We start from the raw sequence: 18530 nt of genomic DNA on the forward strand, positions 1-18530 counted from the left end.
TCCTAAAATGGGGCAGAGAGGGAGCCATGCAGAGATCTGGGGGGAAGAGCATTCCAGGCATCCCAGAGCCCAGTGCAGGACTGGTGCGGTGGCTCACACCTGTAATCCCAACACTTTGGGAGGCTGAGGCAGGCAGATCACCTGAGGTCAGCAGTTCGAGACCAGTCTGGTAACATGGTGAAATCCTGTCTCTACAAAAAATACAAAAATTAGCCAGGCGTGGTGGCGCGTACCCTGTAATCCCAGCTACTTAGGAGGCTGAGGCAGGAGAATTATTTGAACTTGGGAGGCAAAGGTTGTGTGGTGAGCTGAGATTGCGCCATTGCGCTCCAGCATGGGCAACAGAATTAAACTCCATGTCAAAAAAAACTAAAACACCACACACACTAAGAGCCACTGCAAAGGTCCTGGGGTAGGGAGGAGCAAGGAGGCCGGTGTGGCTGGGGTGGAGTGAACAAAAGAGGGTGATTTGCAATGAAAACCATGAAATTAAAAGATAATAAAAAAGGGTGAGAGGAGGTGAGTGCAGAGATGATGGGGCAGGTTCACATAGGGCTGTGGGTTGTGGCTGAGAGCCTTGACTTCTACCTGGAGTGCAGCGCTACAGACAGATCCCTCTGAGGGAAGGAAGGCTCTAAAGCGACAGGTGTTCATGGGTCCCTGTGGCTGCATGTTGGGAGGGGACAGGACAGCAGGTAAGAGGCTGTTGCCATAATCCAGGTGGCAGAAGATGGAAGGATGGGCCACGATGAGGGCCCAGTGTAGTGGTGGGGAGAGTGAGATTCTGGAAATCTTTTGGGGATGGAGCTACTGGGCCTGTGCATTAGAAGGATGAGGTTTTCAAGGCTGTTGCCTGGCCTGGTCCAGGCTGGGATGATTTGAGGCAGAGCAGACTACAGCCAACCCCCAGGTGGGAGGTCAAGCCATGACCCTTGGCTGGTTCCAGGAGGCCTCCAGTGGGGAGATTACAGGTTCTGAGAGAATTAGAGGGGTCAATCAGCAGATCTGTTTCCCACACACTGCTACAGGCATGTAGCATGGTGATTAAGAATAAAAGCTGGGCACAGCGACTCACACCTGTAATCTTAGCACTTTGGGAGGCTGGGGCAGGAGGATCCCTTGAGGTCAGGAGTTCCAGACCAGCCTGGGCAACATGGCAAGACCCCCCATCTAAAAAAAAAAAAAATTGCCAGATGTGGGGGCATGCACCTGTGGTCCCAGCTAGTCAGGAGGCTGAGGTAGAAGGATGGCTTAAGCCCAGGAGTTTGATGCTGCACTGAGCCGAGATCACAACACTGCACTGTAGGCTGGGGGACAGAGTGAGACCTTGTCTAGAAAAAAAAGAAAGAACCAGACTCTAAGACTGTCTGGTTTCAAATGTTCACTCCATCACCTGCTCATGTACTTTTGGGCAAGCAGCTTAATCTCTGTGGGCCCAAGTGTGTGAGCCTTGCATGATGAAGGTAAGGATGAGATGATCATGATAGGAGTCTCTAGAGAATCACCCTCTGAAACACCTTTTATACGTGGTTAGCTTGGAGAAGGGGTCCGGTCTAGGGTCCTAGAGAGAAAGAACACCCATCGTCACCACGCCCCGAGACCACTGCCCTCACCGGCCTGGTTTGCAGGCTTTGGGGAAGGGGATGGAGATCTGTGCCCGCTCTTTGAACCCTCTCTTTTGCCGTTGTATCTGCTCATCTCGCATCTTTCCGTAGCCATCTCTTCCCATCCCTGTGCTCCAAGGCTCTCCCCTTCCCGTCGCCGCCTCCGCCCCTCCATCAATGCGAGCGCCTCCCTGTCCCTCCTCCTGGTCTCTCCTCCTCCGCCCCCGGTTGGGGGCAGCATGCGCATGCGCTGTCGCGCCCCTCCCTCTCCGCCCCCACCCCCCGTCGGCGTCTGGGCCTCGTCCCCTTCTCTCTGTCTCCCTCGCCTACCCCATCACGTCCCCTGACACCGACACCCCATTGCTCCTGCGGTCTCCCCAGTCTCCGCTTTGGTCCCCAGCGCTGTCCACCCGAGGTAAGATGGGGAGGGGGAGACCCGCGGAAAAGGGGAGGGGCGAAGCATCCTGCATCCCGAGATAAACAAACCCGGGGAGGGGGCGGCCGAGACTGAGGGGCCTGCCACGAGAGAAGAATGCGGGGCTGGGCCTGGGGAGGTGGCAGGCGCTGGGCGCACACACCGGGACCCTCCTTGGGTAACCGGGGTCCGGATGGTTGCCCAAGATCCACTTGCACGGAGGCCACCCGGGGCCCTGGAAGCTCGTAGGGGCTTGGACCCAGGAGCCTGCGGGGCACCCTCTCCAGCTGACCTCTGCCTACAGGGTTTGCCTGAAGGCCGCCCCCAACTCTGCACTCGCCCCCCCCGAGGGCCCCCCAAGGACCATGACTAAGACAGATCCTGCCCCGATGGCCCCGCCGCCCCGAGGAGAGGAGGAGGAAGAGGAGGAGGAGGAGGAGCCCGTCCCTGAGGCCCCCAGCCCCACCCAGGAACGCCGGCAGAAGCCTGTCGTGCACCCCTCGGCACCTGCACCCCTCCCTAAGGACTACGGTAACCACTGTCCCCACCCTGGAATCTGGCCTGGAGCCTTGGGTGGCCGGGGAGGGTGGGCTGTGCTCTGCTGGTGGTGATGGTCGGAGAATTCTGGGGAATTTGAAGGTGGTCCAGAGGAGTCTTGGCTGCAGAGCACCCTTGCCAATTCATTCATTCGCCCACTGGAGAATGGAATTGTAATACTCCTAGTCTTTGATTCATGACACATCATCCCATCATTTAGTCATTCGACAGTCATTTATTGAAAGCGGCTGTGGACCTGGCTCTCTCTATACTAGGGGTTGGGGCCACAGCAGGGGGCAAGACAGACCCAGTCTTTGCCCTGAGAAAACTCACAGGGCTCAGTAACAGCCACACAAATAGGTATTAAACCATAATGTAATTTTAGCTCATATTTAGGTTTATATGCAAGAAAAAAAAATAATGTAATATAAATATGTCATTACAAGACATGATGAAAACTGGATTTACCAAAAACAAGCTGCTGCAAAAGTTTTTAAAGACATGGTTTCCCTGAGGAGGTTACATGTAAGGGAGGCTGGAGGGTGAGTTGGGTTAACTAAGGGAAAGGTCAGGGGAAGGGGGTCCCAGGAGAGGTAACCGCTGGGTAAAGGATCCCAGGTAGGAGGGTATGAAGCTGAGAGGACAGCCTCTTGGAGAAGCTGAAAGTGTCTAATCATTGAGCAGTATTTATTGAGTGCTGATATTCTGTGATGAGTCTTATGCTGGGTGCTGGAGATTTAATCCTGGGTGATTCAGGCATGATCCCGCCTGTCAGGACAGAAGGAGAGACTAAACAAGTGAATGAATAAATCGGAAATCAAATAAATTCAGATTGGAGTGAATGCTATGAAAGAAAGAAAAGGTGGGCCAGGCCCGGTGGCTCACGCCTGGAATCCCAGTACTTTGGGAGGCCGAGGCGGGTGGATCACCTGAGGTCAGGAGTTTGAGACCAGCCGTGGCCAACATGGTGAAATCCGATCTCTACTAAATATACAAAAATTAGCTGGGCATGGTGACACACGCCTGTAATCCCAGCTACTTGGGAGTCGAGGCAGTAGAATTGCTTGAAGCTGGGAGGCAGAGGTTGCAGTCAGTGAGCCAAGATCAAGCCACTACATTCCAGCCTGGGTGACAGAGTGAGACTCTGTCTCACAAAAAAAAAAAAAAAAAAAAAAAAAAAGAGAGAGAGAAATAAAAGGAGGAGATATGAAAATGACCAGGGGGCAGCTACCTGCAGAGGTAGTCAGGGCTGGTCTTTCTGAGTAGGTGACATTTAGTCTGGGACCCAGAGCATGGGGAGAAATTAGCCATAGGAGAGCTGGAAAAAGAGTGTTCCAGGCAGACAGTAGCAAGTGCAAAGGCCCTGAGGTAGAATTGAACTCGGAAGAGAAAGACCCTGGAGCTGCATTCAGGGAATGAATAAGGTTGAGGTGAGAGGTTGGCACAGGCCAGATCTGGAAGGGCCTTCAAGGCCACGGTGAGAACTTTGGTTATGTTCTAAGTGGGATGGAGGAGAGGTGTGGCAAAGGGAGGGTTAAAGTTTAAAAGCAGAGGAGTGACAGGTTTGGTGTAGAGTTTGAAAGCTTCCTCTGGCTACTGGGTAGAAGGGAATGGAGCGCAGCCAGAGTTGGATGTAGGAGGGGAATTTGGAAGATATGTAGGCTGGGAATTCCCGGCAGCTGTGAGGTTCAGAAACCAGGTTCAGAGAGTTAGCGTTGCCAGGATAGAGCAGGAGAGATGGCATCCATAGATATATCACCCACTAGAGGTGGAGCAGAGAGACTACAAGTTGACTTCAGTCTCATAGGAAAATAAGAAAGTTGGCCAGGCACGGTGGTTCTGGCTTATAATCCTAGCATTCTGGGAGGCTGAGGTAGGAGGATCACTTGAGCCCAGTTCAAGGCTGTAGTGAGCTATGATCATATCACTACACTCTAGCAAGACCCTATCTCAAAAAAAAAAAAAAAAAAAAAAAAAAAAGTAGGAGATGGAGAAGGGTGGGTGCTGATTTAGACAGTGTGGTTTGGGGAGGCCTCTCTAAGGAGCTGACATTTGGGCAAAGATCTGTAAAGCCTTGTGAAGATGTACGGGAAGTCTATCCCGAATGGGAAAAACAGCAAGTGTCAAGAGCCTGAGACAGGAATTTGCTTGGCATGTGGGAGGGACAGACGGAGCCTGGTGTGGGAAATGAGGGAAGGGGAATTAGTGAGGGGAGAAGGCTGAGAATTGAGGGGCTGGATGTGCAGAGCCCGGAGGGCCGTGGAGAAGACTTTGGTCTGTACTCTGGATGGGTTGGGAGCTGGAGGAGGGTTTTGAGCCAAGCAGGGCTATGATGTGACTGCAGTTCTAAAAGGAGCACGCTGGCTGATTCCTGGAGACACCTTCTATGTGGCATTTCCCTGGGCTGTGTATAATCTGATCATTCATGTACTCGTTCATTCACCACTCACTGAGTTCCTGCCACATGCCAGGGCCCTGTGCTGGGTGCTGACGTCACAGAGAGCCGCACTCCTTAGAGTCGAGTGGGAGGAGACAGAAGTGCCTCTAGGCACCACCCTGGCTGGTCACAGGTTGATTCCTGCTCACGGATACATTTTATTTTATTTTTAAAATTTTATTTATGTATTTACTTTTTTTGAGATGGAGTCTCACTCTGTCACCCAGGCTGGAATACAGTGGTGCCATCTTGGCTCACTGCGGCCTCTGCCTCCCAGATTCAAGCAATTGTCCTGCCTCAGCCTTCTAAGTAGCTGGGATTACAGATGCCCACCACCACGCTCGGCTAATTTTTGTATTTTTAGTAGAGTCAGGGTTTTACCACGTTGGCCAGGCTGGTCTCGAACTCCTGACCTCAGGTGATCCGCCCGCCTCAACCTCCCAAAGTGCTAGGATTACAGGCAGTGAGCCACTGCCCCCCGGCGGGCATTGAGATTTTTATGTGAGCCCACCTGAGTTTGAAACCTCATGCTGGCCACACAGAAAATGTCTGTTAGTTGACTGTGGCCCGTGCGCTACCAGTTTGAGACCCTGCATTAGAGGCTCTAAGAGGCAAAGACCTAGAGCTCCCCTACTGAGGCTGGAAGGAGGGGGTCAGTTGCATGGGGTGACCTTGGACCTCTTGCCACCCCAGCTTTCACCTTCTTCGATCCCAATGACCCGGCGTGCCAGGAGATCCTGTTTGACCCTCAGACCACCATCCCTGAGCTGTTTGCCATTGTGCGCCAGTGGGTGCCCCAAGTCCAGCACAAGATAGACGTCATCGGCAATGAGGTGAGAACACTGGGGAAACTAGGGAGAGGGGGATGTGGTCCCCCACATGAGTGTGACCCTCCCGCTCCCCTGGTACTCACAGATTCTGCGCCGAGGCTGCCATGTGAACGACCGTGACGGGCTGACCGACATGACACTGCTCCACTATGCGTGCAAGGCTGGGGCCCACGGAGTCGGTGAGAGCCCACACCCCCAAGTCATGAGCCCCAAAGCCTAGGCCCCCAGACCCAACACCCTCAAAACCACCCAGAACTCAGGGCCCATCTGGGACCCGAAGCTTACGATCCGAAAGTATATTTCCTGAGGCCCAGGGCCCTCCCCATGCCCTGGGCCCATGCTCTGGAATGGGGGTTCCAGGCTGACCCCGCCTATTGCGCAGGGGACCCCGCGGCAGCGGTGCGCCTCTCGCAGCAGCTGCTGGCGCTGGGCGCAGATGTGACCCTGCGCAGCCGCTGGACCAACATGAACGCGCTTCACTACGCGGCCTATTTCGATGTGCCCGACCTCGTGCGCGTGCTGCTGAAGGGCGCGCGGCCGCGAGGTGAGGAGGAGAGCCCTGGCTGGGAGGGGACAAGGACTTGTGTGAGGGAGGCGGAGACCCCGGTGAGGCCAGGCTGGGAGGGGAAGGAGGACTGCGATTCAAGGAGATAGTGGGAGGCTGGAGGCGTAGGAGAGGGGGCTCAGTGGACCACTACTCCAGGGAGGGGCGGGGCCGCGAAAGGAGGGGTGGGGTTCCGAGATGGGGGCGGGGCTCTGCGTCAGAGGCCTGGGACCTGCAAGTTAAAAGATGAGCCCTGAGGTGGGAGGAGGGCTGGGAGCGCTCACCCAGAACCTCTCCTCTTGCCCACTTGCAGTGGTGAACTCCACGTGCAGTGACTTCAACCACGGCTCAGCCCTGCACATCGCTGCCTCCAACCTGTGCCTAGGCGCCGCCAAATGTTTGCTGGAGCACGGTGCCAACCCCGCGCTGAGGGTACTGCCACCCTCGCCCAGAACCCGTTACCCTCCTGCTCCCTTCCTCCCCCACTTCCCTCCAGCAAATCTCTGCATTTCCCGTGACTCCCTAGATACTACAAATGCCGCCTGTACATTCAGCAAATGCAATAACAGCTGAAATTTGCCTAGTGTTCATTATGTCAGGTGAAGTCTATTGTAAGCCTTGTTTTACCATGGGGAAACAGGCAGAGGGATTAAAGGATCTCCTCAGGGTCATCCAGCCTACCCTGTGGCACTGCGTGACAGCATTTCAAGGTAATAAGGAAAGTAGGGCTAGGCCTTCTGTGAATGAGAGGGTTGGGCCCTCCTAAGCCCTCAATATGATCTTTGACTCCGGACCCATGCTCCATCCCCAATGTTAATTACCTTGCAGCCATCCAGGCAAGGGTATCTTGGGGAAATATGGCCTGTGCCCCTGAGATCTGCCCACTCTTCCTCTCTCTTTTATTTTTTTTGAGACGGAGTCTGGCTCTGTCATCCAGGCTGGAGTGCAGAGGCAGCATCTCAGCTCACTGCAACCTCTGCTTCCTGTGTTCAAACACTTCTGCCTCAGCCTCTTGAGTAGGTGGAATTATAGGTATGCGCCACCACACCTGGATAATTTTTGTATTTTTAGTAGAGATGGGGTTTCACCATGTTGGTTAGGCTGGTCTCGAACTACTGACCTCAGGTGATCTGCCCACCTCAGCCTCTCAAAGTGCTAGGATTCCAGATGTGAGCCACCACACCCAGTCCACAGGAGCCCATTCTCAATGTTCATCCCCCACATGTCCCCATTACAGGTTTGGGGTCTCCAGAGATTGCCTCCTTGGGGGCATGACCTACAGCACTGAAATGTGGCCTTCATTCCTACTGCTTCTGGCCCCAATCCCACCCTCAAATTATTTGATACACCCCCAGGCCTGGGTCTCAGGGGTAGGCTTCCCTAGAGATGTGGTCTGCACCTTTCTGCCCTGCCCCTTCTTGTTTTTTTTTTTTTTTTGGAGACAGAGTTTCGCTCTTGTTACCCAGGCTGGAGTGCAATGGCGTGATCTTGGCTCACCGAAACCTCCACCTCCTGGGTTCAAGCAATTCTCCTGCCTCAGCCTCCCAAGTAGCTGGGACTACAGGCGTGCACCACCATGCCCAGCTAATTTTTGTATTTTTAGTAAAGACAGGGTTTCACCATGTTGACCAGGATGGTCTCGATCTCTTGACCTCGTGATCCACCTGCCTCGGCCTCCCAAAGTGCTGGGATTATAGGCATAAGCCACCGCGCCTGGCCTCTTTTTTTTTTTTGAGGCGGAGTCTCACTGTCACCCAGGCTGGAGTGCAGTGGCATGATCTCAGCTCACTGCAACCTCCGCCTCCCAGGTTCAAGTGATTTTCCTGCCTCAGCCTCCCGAGTAGCTGGGATTACAGGTGCGTGCCACCACACCTGGCTAATTTTTGTATTTTCAATAGAGACATTTCCCCACGTTGGCGAGGCTAGTCTCAAACTCCTGACCTCAAGCGATCTGCCTGGCTTGGCTTCCCAAAGTGCTGGGATTATAGGCGTGAGCCACCGCACCTGGACTTCCCCTACCCCTTCTTATTCTTAGGTTGGCCCAGGGTATGACCTAGTCCTACCCCTGCATCACCCAGACTGGTGTTCTCTAGGGGCAGTGCCTCCATGGGGGTGTGGCCTGTGCCACTGAGTTCCCATCCCCTCTTCCCATTGTCCCCCCAGAATCGAAAAGGACAGGTGCCGGCAGAGGTGGTCCCAGATCCTATGGACATGTCCCTGGACAAGGCAGAGGCGGCACTGGTGGCCAAGGAGCTGCGGACGCTGCTGGAAGAGGCGGTGCCACTGTCTTGCGCCCTCCCCAAGGTCACACTACCCAACTATGACAACGTCCCAGGCAATCTCATGCTTAGCGCACTGGGCTTGCGCCTGGGAGACCGAGTGCTGTTGGACGGCCAGAAGGTCAGGGGCTGGGGTTGTGTGGGTGTGTATGGTTGGTGGGGGGTGGGACTCAGCCCCTTTATCCCTCGGAGCTGGATCCTCAGGCCAAGTGCAGTGTCTCCCGTTGGTCTGCCTGCCATCGTAACCATCCACCCAGTACTTGATTTCATCTCAGTTGTTCCTGAGTGTCTCCTTTGAAACTCACCATGTGCTGAGCTCTCTGCCTGGGGTGGGGAGGAGACAACCTATCATCCGACAGTGACAGCCGAGAGTGGTCACAGCTGCTGTGGGGAGGGGTGAGCAGAGTGATCTGTGCACCTGTGGCTCCACCTGGGTTTTGTAGTCCTTGATCAGGCCCCTCTGTTCTCAGAGGCAAGTCCAGGCCAGAGTGATTGGGGTGTGATGGGGAAGGCACCCAAATTGCAGATTGTGGAGGAGCAAGCTGGGAAAAAAAAAAAAGAGAGAGAAAGGAGTCTCAGGTAGGGGGAGTGGATGTCACAGCCCCAGAGGGCAGAGAGAATCTTCATTTATCCAGGGACTCCAACTTCATTCATTTCCTGGGTGTCCCTCAGGCTCCATGCGGGACCCAGTCTATCCCTTAGGGAGAGAGTGCTGTGTCTGCCCCCGCCCTGCTCTCATGGAGCTCCACTTGTAATGAAGGGGAGACAGTAAAGAAAGTAAACCTACAGTTGAGATAATTTCTGGGCCGGGCATGGTGGCTCACACCTGTAATCCCGGCATTTTGGGAGGCTGAGCTGGGAGGGTTGATTGAGGCCAGGAGTTGTTAGAGACCAGCCTGGGCAACATATTGAGATCCCGCCTCTACTGAAAAAGAAAAAAAAGTAATTTCTGGTAGCAACTAGGGCTGTGAACACCATTATATGTTTGGATTCAGTAAATTTTCCCTGGCTGAATGCCAGGGTGGTTTTAGCCGGGGTGTTCTGAGACAGCTTCTCTGAGGAGGTGATGTCCAAACTGAGATGGGAAAGAACTCTGCCTGCAAAGATAAGGAAGCAAAGGATGCAGTAGGTATGGAGACCCCGAGAAAGGAAGGGGCAGCGTGACGGGAGTTATGGGAAGGGGGGTGAGGTGGAGAGGTCAGCCGGGCTGCATCACAGCAGACCTGTAGGCCACTGGAAGGAGTTTGAATTTTGTTTTTGTTTTTTTTTTGGGGGGGGACGGGCTCTTGCTCTGTCACCCAAGCTGGAGAGCAGTGGCACGATCTTGGCTCACAGCAAACTCCCGGGTTCAAGTGATTGTCATGTCTTAGCCTCCCAGTAGCTGGGATTACAAACATTCACCAACAAGCCTTGCCAATTATTTATTTATTTATTAGGTTTAATTTTTAGTAGCAACGGGGTTTCGCCATGTTGGCTGGGCTGGTCTAGAACTCCTGGTCTCAAGCGATTTGCCTGCCTTGGATCCCAAAGTGCTGGGACTTCCAACAGAGCTTTCTATAATGGTAGAAATATTCTCTGTCTGTGCTGTTCAGTAAAGTAGCTACAAGCCACATGTGACTGTTGAGCACTTGAAATTTGGCTAGTGTGACTGGGGAAATGCACTTTTAATTTAGTTTAAATTTTTTTTTTTTTTTTTGGATACGGAGTTTTGTTCTTGTTACCCAGGTACCCAGGCTGGAGTGCAATGACACAACCTCGGCTCACCACAACCTCCACCTCCTGGGTTCAGGCAATTCTCCTGCCTCAGCCTCCTAAGTAGCTGGGATTACAGGCACGCGCCACCATGCCCAGCTAATTTTTTGTATGTTTTTTAGTAGAGACGGGGTTTCACCGTGTTGACCAGGATGGTCTCGATCTCTTGACCTTGTGATCCACCCGCCTCCGCCTCCCAAAGTGCTGGGATTACAGGCGTGAGCCACTGCGCCCGGCCCAATTTAGTTTAAATTTATTGTTATTTATTTATTTATTTATTTATTGAGATGGAGTCTCACTCTGTTGCCCAAGCTGGTGTGCAGTGGCACGATCTAGGCTCACTGCAACCCTCCTGGGTTCAAGCGATTCTCCTGCCTCAGCCTCCCGAGTAGCTGGGACTACAGTTGCACACCATCATGCCTGGCTAATTTTTATATTTTTAGTAGAGATGGGGGTTTCACCATGTTGGCCATGCTGGTCTCAAACTTCTGACTTCAGGTGATCCTCCCACCTCGGCCTCCCAAAGTGTTAGAATTACAGGCATGAGCCACCATGCCCAGACTAAATTTATTTATTTATTTATTTATTTAGAGATGGAGTTTCTCTCCTGTTACCCAGGCTGGAGTGCAATGGCGCGATATCGGCTCACCGCAACCTCCGCCTCCCGGGTTCAGGGAATTCTCCTGCCCCAGCCTCCTGAGTCGCTGGGATTACAGGCACGCGCCACCATGCCCAGCTAATTTTTTGTATTTTTAGTAGAGACGGGGTTTCACCATGTTGACCAGGATGGTCTCGATCTCTTGACCTCGTGATCCACCCGCCTCAGCCTCCCACAGTGCTGGGATTACAGGCTTGAGCCACCGCGCCCGGCCTAAATTTATTTATTTTTAAATTAAAAATTATAGCCAGGCACAGTGGCTCATGCCTGTAATCCCAGCACTTTGGGAGGCCAAGGTGGGCAGATTATGAGGTCAGGAGTTCAGACCAGTCTGGCCAGCATGGCGAAACCCCATCTCTACTAAAAATACACAAAATAAGCCGGGTGTGGTGGCATGTGCCTATAATCCCAACTACTCAGGAGGCTAAGTTAGGAGAATCACTTGAACTCAGGAAAGGGAGGTTGCAGTGAGCCAAGATTATGCCACTGCACTGCAGCCTGGGCAACAGAGTAAATTATCTGAGTCTTCTTCCTAGGGTATATATTTATTTTTGAGACAGGGTCTTGCTCTGTTACCCAGGCTGGAGTGCAGTGGCATAATCATAGCTCACTGCAGCCTTGAATTCCTGGGCTCAAGCTATCCTCCCACCTCAGCCTCCTGAGTAACTGGGACTACAGGCTTGAGCTACCGCACCTGGCTACATTTTTTTTCTTTTGTAGAAAACAGGGTTTTGCTGCTTTTGTTTTTTGGAACAGATTAAGATGAGAGTCTTAGGCTGGGCGAGGTGGCTCACGCCTGTAATCCCAGCACTTTGGGAGGCCGAGGTGGGTGGATCACCTGAGGTCTGGAGTTCAAGACCGGCCTGGCCAACATGGTGAAACACCGTCTCTACAAAAAAAAAAAAAAAAAGATGAGAGAGTCTTGCCATTTTCACCCAGGCTGGTCTCAAACTCCTGGCCTCAGATGATCCTCTGGCTTTGGTCTCCCAGGTGTGAGCCACTGCACCCAGCCTTAGTTTAAATTTAAATTGTTGACCAAGTACAGTGGCTTATGCCTATAATCCCAGCACTTTGGGAGGCCGAGGCGGGTGGATCACCTGAGGTCTGGAGTTTGAGACCAGCCTGACCAACATGGTGAAACCCCTTCTCTACTAAAAATACAAAAATTAGCTGGGCATGGTGGCATGCACCCATAGTCCCAGCTACTCGGGAGGCTGAATTGGGAAAACTGCTAGAACCCAGAAGGTGGAGTTTGTAGTGAGCCAAAATCACACCACTACACTCCAGCCTGAGTGACAGAGCAAGACTCCTTCTCAAAAATTAAATAAATAAATAAATTTAAGTTGTCTTATGTGGCTAGTCACTCTTCACTATATGTGACAGGGCAACTCTGTAACAATCCTATAGGGTGAGTATAATTTCTGTTCCCATTTCACAGCAAAGGAAGTTCAGACACAGAAAAGTTAAGTCATCTAGCCAGCAGATGGTGATGTGTGACCTGGGGTTTGGGCCCAGGGTGGCCTCATGCACCCACCTTGCTGCCTGTGTACAGGCACTCCATGGTGGCCTCTCAGCCTTCCTTCCCCAGCCATTGCTTCCCTTTTCTCCCCAGACGGGCACGTTGCGGTTCTGCGGGACCACGGAGTTTGCCAGCGGCCAGTGGGTGGGCGTGGAGCTGGACGAGCCTGAGGGCAAGAACGATGGCAGTGTTGGGGGCGTTCGGTACTTCATCTGCCCCCCCAAGCAGGGTCAGTCCCACCTGGGGCCCAAGAGGGGTGCAGCCAGGGGTCCACTCAGTAGTTCTGATGCTGCTGACGATGGGGGATGGGGACCGAGGGCAGAGGCTAGGACGATACCAAGCTCGGGCTCTGTACTTCTAGGTCTCTTTGCTTCCGTGTCCAAGATCTCCAAGGCAGTGGATGCGCCCCCCTCCTCTGTCACCTCCACGCCCCGGACCCCCCGGATGGACTTCTCCCGTGTCACTGGCAAAGGCCGCAGGGAACACAAAGGTCAGAGAGGGGATCCCTGTGGTGGGAAGAGCCAGTTTGGAGATGCTCTGTGGGTAGCTCTGCTTCTGTGACTCAGTTTCTCCTCAGGCGCAAACTCCAGTTTTGGAAGAATAGCTCTGAGTTCCTGACTCCTATGACTCAGTTTTCCCTTTGGCTCAGTACTGGCCCCACACAGTTCTTACAAGGTCCTGTGGGTTCCCTGCCCTCTGTGACTTAGTTTCCTCTCAGGCCCAAAGTTCTCCCCTAGTTTTAGGGATGAATCTGTGGAGATCCTGGCTTTTATTATTTTATTTTATTTTTTGAGACAGAGTCTTGCTCTGTTGCCCAGGCTGGAGTGCGGTGGTGTGATCTTGGCTCACTGCAACCTCTGCCTCCTGGGTTTAAGCAATTCTAGTTCCTCAGCCTCCCAAGTAGCTGGGATTACAGGTGCCTACCTCCATGTCCGGCTAATGTTTGTATTTTTTTTTGTAGAGACAGGGTTTCACCACGTTGGCCAGGCTGGTCTCAAACTCCTGATTTGCCCACTTTGGACTCTCAAAGTGCTGGGATTACAGGCACCCATCACCACGTCTGGCTAATGTTTGTATTATTTTTTTTTTTTTTTCTGTAGAGAGGGGGTTTCACCATGTTGGCCAGGCTGGTCTCAAACTCCTGACCTCAAGTGATCTGCCCTCCTTGGCCTCACAAAGTGCTGGGATTACAGGCCTGAGCCACTGCACCTGGCCTGATTTACTCTTGGATCCAATTCTCCCTTCATTTTAAAAGGACAGTTTCTGGGCTCCTGACTTCTGACTCAGCTTTTCCTTGGCCCACTTATCCTCAGCTTTCAGAAAGGATTTTGGGGTTCTTCGTGTTCTCTGACTTGATTTCCCTTCAGGCCTAAACCCCTTCCTAATTCTCCGGCATCTGGGATTCAGTTGTTGTAAGTAGAATTTTTGATGCCGCAAAAGAAATGGCACTCGAATATAAATTTCCTCAGCAAGGCAATTTACTTCTATAGAAGGGTGCAGCTCACAGATGAAACAATGGCGAGCACACACCTGGACAAGGAGGGGAAGGGGTACTTATACCTGATGGAGTTGCCCATACTGCTGTTGTTGTTCCCCTGTTGGCTAGGGTTAGACCGAACAAGCTAGACTAATCCCCACTGGCTATTTTAAAGAGAGCAGGGGTCCAAGCTGGAGTGGCAGGGTGGGTGGTTTGGCAGGAAGGACGGTTATGGGTGGGTCAGAGCAGGTAGCCAGGGTGACCTAGGTCAAAGGTGACTGGAGCAGGTGACTGAAGCAGGTGACCAGGATGAGTCAGGACAGAGCTAGGGGCTGGGGGAACAGATGTGAATTACTGATTAGAACTGGTAGAGAGGGTTGTTTACTGGAACTACAAGGAAGTTAACTTTAAAATAGAGAATTAAAGAATAATAAGAGAGCTGAAGATACTGACATACTGATTCTTTGAAGAGAAACATGGGGTTCACTGTATCTAACACAGTTTCACTTCAAACCAAGAACAGGGTTTCTACTTTGGGGTTTTCCTGGTGGCACGGGGTCCCCAAAGTTGATATCATCCCCCCACCTCCTGCACCTTCTACCCTTAGGCAAAAAGAAGACTCCATCATCCCCATCTCTGGGCAGCCTGCAGCAGCGTGATGGGGCCAAGGCTGAGGTTGGAGACCAGGTCCTGGTTGCGGGCCAGAAGCAGGGGATTGTGCGCTTTTATGGGAAGACAGACTTTGCCCCAGGTGAGGATGGGGACTCTGGGCTGGGGGACAGGCAGGGCCTTGAGAAATCCTGACACCTTCACGCTGCAGGTTATTGGTATGGCATTGAGCTGGACCAGCCCACGGGCAAGCATGATGGCTCTGTCTTCGGTGTCCGGTACTTCACTTGCCCCCCGAAGCATGGGGTCTTTGCACCAGCATCCCGTATTCAGAGGTGAGCCCAAACTTCCAGCCCTAACCCAGGGTACCAGCTGGAGCCCTGATCCCCCCCCTCAGATGGCCTCCTCCTCCCAGACCAGCAGGACAGTGTGGACACCTGCCAAGCCCAGCCCTTTCCTCATAGGTTCCTAGGGCCCAGCTCTCAAGTCAGACCCCAGCCTCTTGTGGCTCTGACCTTTCCCCCTCCCTGTGTCTCCCCAGGATTGGCGGATCCAGTGATCCCCCCGGGGACAGTGTTGGAGCCAAAAAAGTGCATCAAGTGACAAGTGAGTTGGGGGATGATATGCAGGGAGGAGTATATGTTTGGGATGGAAGGAAGGGTCATGGATTCTCAAGTGTATACTGGTGACAGTCTCTGGTATTTAACTGGGGACACAGGGTCCAGGAAAATGATGAGACAAGGTTCCCAAAAGAATAGGTGCTAGAGGGTATGAGGAAGTTAGCAACAAGGCTCTTTGTGGACAGGAGGTTGAGCAGATGCTGGGGACAGGGGTAGTCACTAGGGGACATGGTGGGGATTATGGACAAGAGGCCCAGGTGGGTATTGGGAATGTGGGATCCAGGTGGGAACTGGAGACATAGGGAGGTATTAATGACAAGGAATCTGGATGTACTGAGGACACACGTGGTCTGTCACCCCCTCATTTTATACTTTGCCCTCCTCTTCAGTGACGCAGCCCAAACGCACCTTCACCACAGTCCGGACCCCAAAGGACATTGCATCAGAGAACTCCATTTCCAGGTGCGTAGCCAATCACAGTCCCCTCTCCCACGTGACATTCAGGGAGAGGGATCCACAAGGCAGTTGAACCTAGAGGTCTGGAGCTCTGGTCAGGGCTGGAAAGAGAGGGTAGGAAAACTTGTGACTTGTAACTATACCCAGAAACAGTCTTTAGGGTGTAGGGCCCCGCACTGAATTCTAGTGACTTCCACTTTCAAGGGGGCCGGTAAAGGAAGCGGAACACCCTCCACTCCACACAAGCCTCAGAACAACAGACAGAGGTCGGGTGCGGTGGCTCACACCTGTAATCCCAGAACTTTGGGGGTCGAGGCAGGTGGATCGCCTGAGGTCAGGAGTTCAAGGCCAGACTGGCCAACATGGTGAAACCCTACTGAAAACACAAAAATTAGCCAGGCACGATGGCATACAACTGTAGTCCCAGCTACTTGGGAGGCTGAGGCAGGAGAGCTGCTTGAACCTGGAAGGCAGAGGTTGCAGTGAGCCAAGGTCGCACCATGACACGTCAGCCTGGGCAACAGAGAGAGATTCCATCTCAGAAAACAAACAAACAAACACACACACACACACACACACACACACACACACACACACACACACACATTCCATCTCAGAAAACAAACACACACACACACACACACACACACATTCCATCTCAGAAAACACACACACACACACACACACACACACACACACACCCAGCCAGGCCTGATGGCAAACGCCTGGGGAAAGGCTGGCGGTGATGGGTGCAGACACACACACACACACACACACACACACCCACCAGCCAGAAAGGCCTGGGGAAAGGCTGGCGGTGATGGGTGCAGATGTCCCTGCTGCCTGCCTCAGGACGTGACCCTGTCGTCCTCCTTTCCAGGTTGCTGTTCTGCTGCTGGTTCCCCTGGATGCTGAGGGCAGAGATGCAGTCTTAGAGGCCCTGGATACCCGACAAAGAGACAGAGTCCCCACTAGCATCTCCTAATACCCGAGGAGCCCTGAGTCACCCTGAGATAGAGATTCCCAGTAACACATCCAGAGTAGAGACCCCTGTTAGCCAGCCCTCGATCACTGAGGTCCCATTATTAACAGATGCCCCCATAATAACCCCCAAATGCAGACCCCATGTCACCCAGAAAGATTCCCTGAGTAGCACCTTCAGGCTAGTCCCTATCCCCAACCCCTGAGAGCAGATTCCCAGATTAACAGATTTCCACATCACCCCAAATGATGGTGACCCTCTCTACATAATATACCACAACAGTACATTCTCGAATCACCCAGCCCTGGATCAGAAACCTCCCATTAACAAACACTTCCCCCAGGTCCTCTTGAAATAAACATAGGTCATATCCCCCAGAGCAAAAGAGTAACAGACTTTCATGTCATTGTTCTCCACTTAACATTAGTCCCCTCAAGATGTTGTGACCCCAGGGTCACCGTGAAGCCCTTACACTCCAGCCCCTCAATCAGAGACTTCCTTCATTAACAAAGACCCTTGTTCTTACCCTCAAGAAGAAACCCACCATAACCAGCCCACTGTCACCCCTAATTTACAGACACCAAAACAGTCCTGGAAGTGCTAATTACAGGACCCCCAAGTCTTCCTACCCTCTGCACCCTCAAGAAACCCCCAGTGCCTTGTATGACGCCCACCCGACATGGCCCACAGCTCCTGTGCTAGCCAGACTCCCAGAAAATTCTCTATTTTTTAAGTAATGACTTCCCCCTTTGGGGGACCCCAAAATTTGGAGGCCCCATTCTAGGACTCTGGGGATCCTAGATCCTAGAGTACACATGTCCCAAACTCCCCCATGCCCTCAAGTCCTACAGCCCCTAGAAGACCCCAATGCCCTAACTCCTAGGACCCCCAAATCATGGAATCCTCAAATCCCCAGGGAATCCCAAATTTGAAAATCCAATTCCAAGCCCTCAGGAAACCCAATCATGAGGTCCTTGTGCCTGGGATAGAGGAGACTGCAGTCAGGATATCCATTCCAGGCTCCCAGGTACCTCAAGCCCTATTCACAGGCACCAGGAAAACCCCACACAGGAATTCCCATCGCTGGAAACTGGAGAACTTCAATGCCCTGAGTCGACGGATCTCAAGACACCAAATTCCAAGAGCCCCAGCCCCAAGGGAACCCCAAATCCTAAAGCCTTTATCTCTAATATATTGAAGGCCCCAAGGCCCTGAGGGGATCCCAAATCCTGGAACCCCGATTTCAGTCTACGTTCTGGTCACTGGCCTCAAAGGACCCCACAGCACCTGGGCCAGACCAACAGCCTGAGGGAGAACCTGAAGGCCCAGGGAGTCCAGGGCGGACCTGGGGCCCCGACCACCAAGGACAGCTCACGACTGCCCCTTCACTGCATGTCCCCAAACTCAGCATGACTCCTGTCCTCTTCAATAAAGACGTTTCTATGGCCTCTCTGTGTGGGGTCATTGTTTGGGGGTTTCGCCCCTGCCTCTATACCCTTGCTGGGAGAAGACAGGAAAGGAAGTGCTTCCTTCAATCTCGCCTCCCTGCAGTGTGGGCATGGGGTGGCGGTGGCCGTGGGAAGTCCTTCTAACAGCCTCTTCTGTCTTACCGAGGCTGTCCAGGCTGCCATCCTGGTCCCACCCATCAGGGGCGATTCCGCAGTTGGCGGGTTCGGTTCCTAAGTTCTGATTGGCCAGTACTAGACAACGATGCTCCGCCCACGCCCTCCTGCCAATGGCTCAGAGGCCAGGAGCCAGGAGGCGCGGCCTATCCCTGGGCGAGGATGAAGGGGGCAGGCGAATACTGAGTG

General features: G+C 53.0%; 1 protein-coding gene across 3 annotated transcripts; it reads left to right on the top strand.

Moving 5' to 3' along the window:
• The first annotated feature begins 1849 nt into the window (after positions 1-1849).
• Positions 1850-18167, top strand: CLIP3 (CAP-Gly domain containing linker protein 3). 3 transcript variants are annotated; one of them, XM_032249503.1, is made up of 14 exons: positions 1850-2019; positions 2324-2550; positions 5687-5826; positions 5909-6002; positions 6206-6367; positions 6681-6799; positions 8531-8767; positions 12669-12804; positions 12937-13065; positions 14660-14803; positions 14873-14996; positions 15203-15267; positions 15671-15743; positions 16618-18167. In XM_032249503.1, exons 2-14 carry the CDS (start codon positions 2385-2387, stop codon positions 16670-16672), a joined length of 1644 nt encoding a protein of 547 aa, XP_032105394.1. In that variant the 5' UTR covers positions 1850-2019; positions 2324-2384; the 3' UTR covers positions 16673-18167. The 3 variants fall into 3 exon arrangements, with proteins under 3 accessions (XP_032105394.1, XP_032105396.1, XP_032105395.1); XM_032249504.1 differs by having other exon boundaries at positions 1855-2019; positions 2370-2550; positions 16618-18166; XM_032249505.1 differs by lacking the exons at positions 15203-15267; positions 15671-15743; positions 16618-18167 and having other exon boundaries at positions 1853-2019; positions 14873-15000.
• The last annotated feature ends 363 nt before the right edge of the window (positions 18168-18530 follow it).

This window comes from Sapajus apella, unplaced genomic scaffold (genome assembly GCF_009761245.1).
Source record: "Sapajus apella isolate SASKATOON/1434 unplaced genomic scaffold, GSC_monkey_1.0 scaffold68, whole genome shotgun sequence".
Classification (NCBI taxonomy): domain Eukaryota; kingdom Metazoa; phylum Chordata; class Mammalia; order Primates; family Cebidae; genus Sapajus; species Sapajus apella.